The 12037-nt window shown below is 40.5% G+C and overlaps 1 protein-coding gene across 1 annotated transcript in view; it reads right to left on the bottom strand.

The window, feature by feature from the left end:
• LOC140197034 (opsin-3-like) overlaps positions 1-12037 on the bottom strand; it is a 67403-nt gene that overhangs the window by 38973 nt on the left and 16393 nt on the right. The window contains exon 2 of the mRNA XM_072256967.1: positions 7031-7359. Within this exon, the coding sequence (XP_072113068.1) occupies positions 7031-7359 (329 nt within the window). The remainder of the gene's footprint in view (positions 1-7030; positions 7360-12037) is intronic.

Here is a 12037-nt window from a genome sequence, read left to right as displayed (position 1 = left end):
TACTATGAGGCTTGCGTCCATGATGGAGCTGACTAAAATTCCAGCCCTACAGCTTATTTTGATCCTGTGCAATCTCTCAGACTGCAACGAAACTGACAGAAATTGAACTGGTTTATTATTGGCACATGTAGTGAGATACAGTGAAAAGCTTGTCTTGCATACTGCTTATACAGATCAATTCATTATACAGTTCTTGATATAGTTCACAGTAAAACAATATTAAAATAAAGCAAAGCAGCTACAGAGCAAGCATAATGCAGGAAGACATTAAGCTGCAAGTTCATAACAAGATTGTTAAAATCAAGATTGTGAGGTCAAGAGTCCATCTTGTCACAGAAGGAAAACTATTCAACTGTTTTGTAACAGTGGTGGAGAAGCGATCCTTGAGCCTCATTGTAAGAGCTTTCAGATTTTGTATCTTCTGCCTGAATGAAGGGAGTATATCTGGGTTGGGTGGGGTCTTTGATTATACGGACTGCTTTACTGAGGCAATGAGAACTATAAACAGAGTCTATGGAAAGGAGACTTGTTTTCATGATGTGCTGAGCTGCGTCTACAACTCTCTGCGTTCTGTTGCGGTCACGGTCAGATCCGTTAGCATACCAAGCCATGATGCAGAAAATAAAAACTGGTAAGAGGAGGCAGGAGCATGTCAAATTTCTTTAGCCTCCTGAGGAAGTAGAGGCATTGATGAGCTTTCTTGTCCTTGGCATCTGCGTGATTCGATCAGGTTGGGCTGTTGATAATTCCGAGGAATATGAAACTCTAAACCCTCATAAACTCAACACCGTTGATGTAGACAGGAGCATATGCACCACTACACATTCTAAAGTCAATGACCAGCTCTTTTGCTTTGCTGGTATTGAGTTTATTGCCTTAACATCATGTTCTCTATCACCTTCTTGTTCTCTGACTCATTGCCATTTGAGATGCGGCCCAGTACGGTGATACCATCTGCAGACTTGGAAATGGAGTTAGAACAGAATCTGGCCACACAGTCATAAGTGTATAGGGAACGAAATACAGGGCTAAAGACACAGCCTTGTGGGGCCCCAGTGTTGAGGATAGCCATGGAAGAGGACAGAGGTGTTGCTGCCTATTCTTACTGATTGCAGTTTGTTGTCCTGAAAGTCAAGAATGCAGTTGCAAAGAGAAATGTTGAATCCCGGGTTTAGAAGTTTGGAGATTTGTTTGCTTGGAATTACAGTATTGAAGGCCAAGTTGTAGTCAACAAGCAATAGTCTAATATAGGCACCATTACTGTCCAGATCTTTCGGATATAAGTGTAGGGCCAAAGAGGTGGTGTCTACTATAGGTCTCCTTGGGTGTTGGGTGAACTGCAGTGGGTCGAGGTTGGCTGGAAGGCTGTAGTTAGCATTCTGCACTTGAAAATCTCAAATATATACAGTATTTGCTAAACAACCTTTCAGTGTACGTTAGTAAACCTTTCAAACTACTAATTGTACATTGGTAACACATTTGCCATTCTGTGATTAAATATACAATTACATTTAAAAAGAGACTTGGGATGACCTCAGAATATCCTTCTAAAGAAGTGTTCTGGTGAAGTAGCTATGAACTGAATTTATGGTTACAATGTAAAAGAAAGTATGGCAGATGTGGACACCATGGTCTTCCACAAGGGTAAATTAGATATCTGATAACATAATCCATTTTAAGGACTGATTGAGGAATAAATACCCTCCATGACATCACAACAAACTTGTATCCTGTTCAAATATTCCTGCTGGATCATCTCCACCTAAGAGGGCAATTGGTTTTGAAGAATTGTATAAACACATAAATATATTTGTGTGTTTAAATATAAATGCGTGGGTACGTGGCCAAGTGGCTAAGGCATTGGACTAGCTACCTGAAGGTCGTGAGTTCGAGCCCCAGCCGAGGCAACGTATTTTGTCCTTGAGCAAGGAACTTAATCAAACATTGCTCTGCGACGACTCTGGTACCAAGCTGTATGGGTCCTAATGCCCTTCCTTTGAACAACATTGGTGTCATGCAGAGGGGAGACTTGCAGCATGGGCAACTGCTGGTCTTCCATACAACCTTGCCCAGGCCAGCGCCCTGGAGGGTGAAGACTTTCGAGGCAGAGATCCATGGTCTCACAAGACTAACGGATGCCTTAAACATAAATATGTTTTAGTGGACTTTATCAATCATTCACTATGAGGGATCAATCCAGATCTCAATTCCCAGCATCGTCGACATTTTACTGTTGTACACCGAAGTCATGCAGTATTAGTTCAAATAGTCTCTCAAGCTGTGTCAGCAGCTATTGCATCTTTTGATGCGCTGTTTCTTTGTTGAGAAATAAAATTAATCCACAGCCATATGCCTATGGACAAACAAATCAAGCAGGAAACCTGAAGTGCATGCCAGTATGGATTTAATCAAAAGAATACCTTTTTTTCCTATCTACCATATGTCTGCCTCTGCAGACTTACTCTAGGCCAAGTAAATTCCAAGTCTTTAATCTATCCGGTCAATATAGAATGCTCAGACAAAAGGTAAACCTTATGTTCTATTTATAATTTTTTGCATGATCTCCAGTCACAGCAATATGTAACGTTACTTCATTCATAAGCCAATGATTTCAACATGAATTACATTATTTTAGGCATCTCTATAAAATATCCAGAAGACCATTCTCTCTTTGGAACAGCACAACTGTAAATGAAGCACCCACTGCCTGGCAATTGCACAGTTTGGTTAAATATTTGTGTATGAATTCCTTGGCATTCTATCAGTGGATCTGTCCTGGGACCAACTTGGAAGTGCCATCTCAAAGATAACAAGGCAGGACCTCTACTTTCTTAGAAGCTTGCATAGACTCAACATGTCACCAAAACCTTTGACAAACTTTTATAGATACATAGCAGAAAGTATCTTGATTGGTTACACCATGGCCTGGAATGGAAACACCAATGCCCAGGAATAGAAAAGACTACAGAAAGCCCAGTGCATCACAAACAAAGCTCTCCCCACTATTGAGCACATCTACATGGAACACTGCCACAAGAAAGCAGCATACATTAAAGAAACCCACCATCCAGGCCATGTTCCCTTCTTCCTAGTGACATCAGGAGATACAGGAAGCTCGAGGTCACATATTACCAAATTCAAGAACAGTTATTACCCTACAACCAAGAGGCTTCTGAATCAGCATGGATAACTTAATTCACCACAATTCACCACTACTCTAACATACAGCCTACATACTCACCTTCAGGGATTCTTACAACTTGTGTACTCAGTATTCTCTTTCTTTGCATGGTTTCTTTTCTTTCGCATAATGGTTATCATGTATTTTATGTATAGATTTTCTTAAAATTCAAATGTTTCATTTTCCCTGTAAATACCTGCAAGAAAATGCATCCTAAGGTAGCACAACACTATTACAGTTAGAGTTCAGAGTTCAATTCTGGCGTCCTCTATAAGAAAGTTTGTATGCCCTTCCCGTGATGTGCGTGGGTTTCCTCTGGGTGCTCCAATTTCCTCCCACAGTCCAAAGTTGTACCAGTTAGTAAGTTAATTAGTCATTGTAAATTGTCCTGTGATTAGGTTAGGGTTAAATTGGTTGGTTGCTGGGCGGCCCAGGTGGGTAGCCCAGAGGAGCCTGTTCCATGCTGTATCTCTAAGTAAAATCAATAAAAAATTTATATAGGAATCCCCATGTCATCATGTCATTTAACTATATTGTATTGTTAGAAATATGGCATTTAATTTCTACAAAATGATCAGTTTGCCTGATTTGGAGCACTATGGTATAAATATTGCCTAGGACATGTGGGATTATTGCTTTATTATACTGCAGTATAGTGCCATGTGTTTTTTCTTTGAGAGGATTTTTCCTTATGGCTCATATGAAAGAACGTAAGCCTAATTTACTAAAGCTGGACTTTAAAACATAACTATCCAAACCAGAGCCAACAGTAATACTTACTGAGCCAATGCTGACATGAAAAATTATATTCAGATTAGATGATTATGAAATGTATGATGAGCATAGATGGGCATATAGCTACTGTATGTTGTCAATGGGTAGGGGAGTCTAAAACTAGAGGACATGATTTTAAATTGAGAGAAGTGAGGTAAAGTATTTAAAGGAGATCTGAAGAGTATTTTTTTCACACTGCAGTGGCAGGTATAATCTAAGCATTCAAGTAGATATTTGCACAGGGGCTTGGATTGGAAAGGAATAAAGGGATATGGGCCACGTGCAGGAAAATGGGATTAGTATACACAGGCATCTCGGTCAGCATTGACAAGTTGAGCCAAAGTGTGTGTTTCCATGCTGTACCACATTCCAATGCTTATAATAGTCAGTAAACTGAGAGTGGATCTTTGCCAGCTATGGAAACTCTCAATGAAAACAACTGTTTTTAAATGCCCCTTACATTCGAAATGGTGAAAAAGAAAATCATAGTAAATCATTTTTAAAATTTACTAAGTTATATTAACTACAATTAAAGCAGTAAAGTCAAACTATTTCAGATTTCTTCCTTGCTTCCTATTCAAAACTTTGCAAGCTCCCTAGAAACCAGTGGGATTCAGATCTGGCCTGGATCCTAGAAGAATTATCTAGTGTAATGCTCAGAAGTTTAGAGTGTATTTCAGCAACAGTAGTTGAATAATGGCAGTAACAAATGAAATATGCGAAAGGCAGCATCCTCAGTCTCAAGGTGGATGGTGCAGGTATTTATAAATGGGCTCTGAATTTTCATGGGGTTTTCTGAGCTTCTTTGGAGCATAGATTCCTTGAAGTCTGATGAAGACCACCATTCTCTATTTGGCCTATGCAGTTCCTCCTGTTTGTCCACATGGAAATTCTAAGCCATCCAGTTTAATCTTCATTAATACTTAGCCTTAAAAAACAACATGCATATGCTCCTCAGACTTTTACTTAATGGTACTATAGCAGAGCATTTTCCAGTAAAACTCTGATAATCTACTATCTAACCATTCAGAAATCCTAATGGTTCAGCGTCTTGTTCACCTGGCTATGTTTGTTGTGCTCCATTCTACTCACCTGGTCACGCAGCACCTGCACTCCATTCAGACTTGCCAGGTCCCTGGTTTCTACGTCCCTTTCCCTTCACCAGGTCGCAGTTTCTGCACTCATTTTCAACTTGCCAGCTTCTCTGTAAACATCCCAGAGTCCCTTTCCCCATTTCCTTTCAAACTTAATGGCATATCTATTAAAATACTGCATAACATCTCAAAAAAGTGAATGAAAAAACACGTTGTATTAACAGAAGTATCATCTAATTGGCTGAAAAAATATTCCAAGTTGGCACCAAAGTCCCTAGCACATCAGACTATTAAGTTTTGTCAGTATATGGTAGCTTACTTATCATATGCTAGTTTATTCTTCATTATACTTCTCTTATAAAAAAATTCTGCAGTACTTTAATGGCTGGATTCTAGGAACAAAGAAAATAGCAAGTCAGCATTTAATTTTCATCTATGCTGTCTCCACAGCCAATAGCAAATGACAAAGGCTGCAATTTTGCTGCTGATCATCTAATACGTTTTGAAAACAACTCCAATCTTTTAAAAAGCAATGCAGGTCAGCAGTAAATTACTCCTGCCAATGAACCTTCAAATGCCACCACTTTGTCAGCATTGGGGTTAGCAAGTCAGGTATTGTTTTTCTGGTCATTAATGGAGTGCAAATAGAATCCTGTGGTTCACTGTCAGAAATTTGACAATGATAATGTTGGCTGTGTAAGGCTGATTCAAATTTCAAGTTCTTCCCCTCACAGTGACTCCTTTCATGTCACATGATCACACTGACAGAAAGATCAAAATACTCCATCAGTTGCAACACAAAAATGTAATTAGTAACATATTCCTTTCTGTTGTTTCAAAAAGCTCATTTGGAAACTTTCCACTTTAAGAGATCTGCCAATATATGTATATCTTACTTGCTCCACATAGATCTAGAATTGCAGACAGTCAAATTAAGTAATCTCACCACCAAGCTAACTTCAGGTTATAATTATAATTCCGCAGCAAGAAATGAGGAGCAGATTGCTGACTTGTTACCGGTAGTTATAGATTGAAGTACGAAGTCATAATTTCCTCACTCTGTCTAAAAGATACAAACCTTCGCCTGGCAAACTCATTGTTCATATCAAATTTGAATATAGATGGGCTAGAATTTACAGGAAACTGCAGACAGTTCTGCACTTTTTCCTTTAAGAATTGACTCAATTACCTTCTGAAAGCTAAACTACCTGCACCAGTATGAGAAGATATTCCAGATGCTTACCACTCCCCATTCATTCCATTGCACAACATCGGCATTGCTGCCAAGGTTAATGTCTACCTCTATTCCACATTCTCAACTAAACCCCATTTCTCCAATTTCTTTACAGTCCAAAAATTCATGGAACTCAGCTTTGAACATGCTGAATATTCACAACTCTTCAGCTATAGAACAACCTGAATGACCGATTTCTTATTCTCAGTCTAGTTTCTTAACTTTTAACGTACTCTTAGGCTGGTATGGCCTGCTTTATTTTATGTGGAATTGCAAATGGATTTGGGCACCTTGCAATCACAAGAACGTGTTCCCTTGTGATGTAAGAATGATCGTTGATGGAGCAGCTAAGGATAGTTGAGCCTAACCACTGCCTTGTTCAAATATTCTGGGATTGAGATAATTGGACTCCAGCCACCTTTCTTTGTACGAGGTATGGCTCAAATCAGTGGAGTGTTTTACCCAGCTACGCCTATTGACTTCAGTTTCACCAGATTCACCAAGCCACATTCCCAAAGCAATTGCTGCCTTGATGTTAAAGGCTGGCATTCTCAGCTCACCTTGCTGAATAATGTTTTCTTTTCTCTCTCACCAGCTTATTAGTTTCTCCAAGTTTATACAGTGTTTTTACAGAAATCATTTGTGTTGTTTGACAAAACTACAATGCCATTTTCACCAAACCACTGACTTAAGCCACTCCGAAGTGTTAGCACTTTGCTGAAACTGTGTAATAGAAATGCCATTTACCTTCTTCACTGCCAGCAGCATTTTTCCATAACAGCAGGTTATCACCAGAAAGGGGATGACCAGACAGAAGATGAAGAGACACATAATGTAAGACACATTGGCAATGTCTTTTGAATACCAGTTCACAGAGCATGTTGTCCCTGGTCCCTCAAGACTGTAGCTACTCCATCCAAATAGAGGTGGCACCGTCCACATCAAAGAATAGATCCAGGATACTGAAATTCCAACAAAGGCACTCTGGTAGTTTGTCCTGTCCGCTTCTGCAACCCCGGTAATTGTAATGTAACGGTCATATGAAAGTACAGCCAAAGATATTAGCGATACAGTTCCTGGTAATAAAAACAAGCAGATTATTCATATGTTCAAAATTAAATATTAATGTGATATTATTCAAGTGAATAGTCCTCACCAAAATTGATTAATATTCAATTATAAATATTTGGAATATTCTAAATTAGATATAATTTTGGATACATTTCTTTTTTATTCCGATATTGATGATGAAAATGGTTTACCGTCTCTGGAAAATTGTGTTTTAGTTTGTGTTGCATATCAAAATATTTGGATCAGGTTCAATATCACCAGTGTATGTGTTGAAATTTGTTAACTTTACAACAACAGTGCAATACATGAAAAATAAATATTTTTAAAACTGAGTTACATTAAAAATATATATATTAAATAGTTAAGTCAAAATAAATAGTGTAAACAAAAAGAATTATAACTTCGTGAGGTAGTGTTCATGGGTTCAATGTCCATTTAGAAATCAAATGGTAGAAAGGATTAAGCTGTTTCTGAATCACTGAGTGTACCTTCCCAATGTTCACAATGTGAAGAGGGTACGTCCTGAGTGGTGAGGTTCCAGGCTGCTAATCTTTTCTATATTTTCTGTAAGATGATTGTTTTTCTGATAGGAAAGGAATTTTCAGGAAAATTACCCTTGCAAATGTGAACTGTTCCACGATTATTCTCAAGACTGTTTACAATCAACACTGCCTTTTCCATGAGTCCACTTAAGTGTGGAGAACTTGGACAAGAAGCTGTGCAATAAAACTTAATCCTTCTGAGCCACTTCCAAACACATTTCCAAATCAAGCCTCATCATATACAGTAACCTACCTACAGAGCAAGTACAGGTACTATGTGCTGATGAGTCATAATCCTTGTCCAGTTACATGGGTTTCTGTGGACTGTCTGAATGAAGTGAGAAACAGAAGAGGAAGGTGTTGCTTGTAATAGCAAGTTAATAAAGTTACACGCATGGCTTCATTACTAATTGAGAGCACTGAGTTCAAAAGGAGTCAGGGAATTTGGGAACGGCTGAAGTCTCTCTAGTAATTTTTTGAGGTAGAGTACTTACATCAGACAAAAGTGAACTCTCCAGCTTGAAGTACAGCAATTTAACTTGTGGTCACAGGACTAATTTAGTTCTGAATGTTGTCAAGATTGTATGCTATTGTTGCAATTTCACGTTCTTGTTTTTATTTACAAAAAAGTACAGATTTGAGAAATAGAGAACAATAAATTAACTTTCTTGGAAATAATTCTGATTTCATTAAACAAATTAAAGTATTGCAGATATTCAAAATCTAAAATAAAAACAGAAAATTTCAGATGTCCTCCTTCTTCAAAGAGAGGGGCTTCCTTTCCTCCACTATCAACACTGTCCTCAACCACATCTCTTCCATTTCACATACATGTGCCTTTATCCCATCCTCCCGCCACACCACCAGGAATAGGGTTCCTCTTGTCCTCACCTACCACCCCACCAGCTTCTGCAACCAGCGCATAATTCTCCATAACTTCCACCATCTTCAATGGGATCCCACCACCAAGCACATCTTTCCCTCCCCCCACCCCCACGCTTCCTGCTTTCCACAGGGATCACTCCCAATGCAATTCCCTTGTCCATCCATCCTTACCCGCTGATCTCCCTCCTGGCACTTATCCTTGCAAGTGGAACAAGGGCAACACCTGCCACTACACCTCCTCCCTGCCTATCATTCAGGGCCCCAAACAGTCCTTCCAGGTGAAGCGAAGCGACAGTTCATCTGTGAGTCTGTTGGGGTCATATGCTGTGTCCTATGCTTCCGGTGTGGCCTCCTGTATATCGGTGAGACCTGACGTAGTTTGGGAGACTGTTTCACTGAGCACATATGTTCTGTCTGCCAGAAGAAGCAGGATCTCCCAATGGCTACCTATTTTAATTCCACCTCCCATTCCCATTCCGATATGTCAATCCATGGCCTCCTCTACTGTTGTGATGAGGCCACAATCAGGTTAGAGGAACAACACATTAAATTCCGTTTGGGTAGCCTACAACCTGATAGCATGAACATTGATTTCTCAAACTTCCAGTAATGCTCCCCACCTTCTCTATTCCACATCCCCTTTTCCCTCTCTCACCTTATCTGCTTGCCTGCTTATCGCCTCCCTCTGGTGTTCCTCCCCCTTTGCTTTCTTCCATGGCCTTCTGTCCTCTCCTACCAGATTCCCCCTTCTCCAGCTCTGTATCTCTTTCACCAATCAACTTCCCAGCTCTTTACTTCACCCCTCCCCCACCCCACGGTTTCACCTATTACTTTGTGTTTCTCTCTCCCCTCGCGCCACTCTCCAACTCTCACTCCTCATCTTTTTTCCTCCAGTCCTGCTGAAGGGTCTCAACCCAAAACTTTGACTGTTAGCTCTTTTCCATAGATGCTGCCTGGCCTGCTGATTTCCTCCAGCAGCTTGTGTGTGTTACTTGGATTTCCAGCATCCGCAGATTTTGTCTTGATTGTCAGAAGATTCCAGCAATCAGGCAGGTATTGCTCCTTCAATTGGAGTACAGCCTCTTCTGGTGTGATGAAGCCACACGCAGGTTGGAAGAGCAACACCTTAAATTCCATCTGGGTACCTTTGACTGTTTGAAGATTTCCTAAACTTCCGGTAATTGTCCACCCACCTTCACTATTCCCCATTCCCATTTCCGCCTCTCACGTTATTTCCTTCCCTGCCCATTATCTCCCTCTGGTGCTCCTCCCCCTCCCCTTTCTTTCATGATCCTCTACCCTCTCTTATCAGATTCCCCCCCCAGCTCTTTACCTCTTTCACCAATCAACTTCCCAGCTCTTTATTTCACCCCCTGCCCCGCTCCCATTTGCACCTATCTTCATGTCCTTGTGATTCACTGGCCTGGCGAAGGACCACAAAAGCCTTCTTTATGACCATGGTTTTGGCACTTGTTGCAATTATGTTTCCTGTAGAGCCGTTTCTTGCATAATACTATGCATTATATTTCTAACAAGCTGTGTTTGGCTGCCCAGAGACTTGCTGAGTGACGCTGGGGCCAGTGGAAACGGCTCTGACAGGGTTCTGTTTGACCAGGTTGGAATCATATTTCAGGCTCATCAAATGCCGACATTCTTCAGTGATAGCTTGCAGAGTCATATCAGGATCTTGTTTCAGTCTGGCCAGGAGCCGTTTGTGAATGCCAGCATGACCTGGTGCCTGAAGCCCGCAAATAAAAATCAGACATTTGAATTGTGATTCAGTCATGTTGCTCAGCTTGAATTGTTCACATACAGAGCTGATGACACCAGCGTATGCGATGAAGTCATTGGCGTCGTGCTTTTATGTTCTGGTTAAGATTTCTATGCTATGCTGTGAGGTATGTTATTTTAGCAATCATCTTTAAAAGCACTGTGTCCTGCTGGAAAGAACGTTTTGGCTTTGGCTAAAGATAGGGGGCCATGTTGTGCCAGCCAATTGTGTCTGCCCAGTGGAAGACTCAAGAGAGCTGAGTGGGATCAGATTTCTGAAGGACTGTAGTCTGGTTTGGGGTCTTTTGGTGAGAGCTGCAGAGAGGGGCACAAGGAAAGAGGCTGCAGAATGCCATTGGAAGGACGGTCCCCATTGCAAGAAGTGCTTTGTGCAGCTGAATATCTCCAAGGAGGAAGGGCCAATAAGCATGAGAGTGCCAGTTTGTTCAAAGGAAGTTTGGAATGTGGAGGGTGCTTTCATGCAGACTGTGGGTCCAGCACAAGAGTAAAGCAATACACCTCCGACTAATCCAGAAATGAGCTCCAACACTTATGTGCACATTGGACTGGTTTTACTGTAATGGGCCCTTTTATTTTTCTATTTGTTTTCTGTGACTGTTAGTTAAAGTTGAAAATTTTGCAAATGTACTTCCTTTATAATCTTATGCTGCTGTATGATCTCTCATTTCTGAGCTACTGATAACTGTGTTTACACAACATTCGCTACAACCTGTGTTCCTTAATAGGAACATCTTAACTTTCCTGTTTGGTTGAACCCAAATCATACTGATCCTAGACGTATATTGTTTATGAAATGTGGCCTTCTCGTCCCGAGTCATGTGGCTATTAGCAGAGTTACCTAGTGATTCAAGTTTGTATACAGGCTTGGTGAAAGGGTTACACGAGTTTTAGGCAATGGTATTGAACAGCGAAGAGAGATACTACTCTACAAACTGCTCAGATAGTCTCGTCAAATGATCTCTCACATGTTCTAAGGCAGAATGCAGATGAAATAGCCCTCAAGTTCAGCATTTTTTGCAGAAAAGTGCTTGTCTTCTATGAGTTATCTTTACTGGCGAACTTGACCCAAAATACATCTTCATAGCGTTTGAACCATGATGCAAACATAACTCCTAAAGAGCATTGAAATGGAAAGCGGTAATGGATGCGACAACTGACGCACATAAGTTTTGTTCAGTGTCTGATATCAACATCGTTGAACTCACTGGTAACCTGCTGGTCAAGGTTTCAATTAACCTCAGCTGGGCTGCCTCAAATTGAGCTTGTTGCTGTTGTATAACTGTGCGCAGGTCTTCTACTGAAGTTGCCAAGTCAGTACAGCACCTCAAAGTCACTTTGTTGTGTTGCTTGCCTGTAACTACTGATGAGACCCAAAGCCAAGAGATAGAACAAAGCCAGAACTGGAATTAAGCTTTTATTCTGAAAAATCATGCAACTACAGAATTCACAAAAGCTCAATAGTACA

This window comes from Mobula birostris, chromosome 4, assembly GCF_030028105.1.
Source record: "Mobula birostris isolate sMobBir1 chromosome 4, sMobBir1.hap1, whole genome shotgun sequence".
NCBI lineage: Eukaryota > Metazoa > Chordata > Chondrichthyes > Myliobatiformes > Myliobatidae > Mobula > Mobula birostris.
This window is presented reverse-complemented; position numbering and strand designations above follow the sequence as displayed.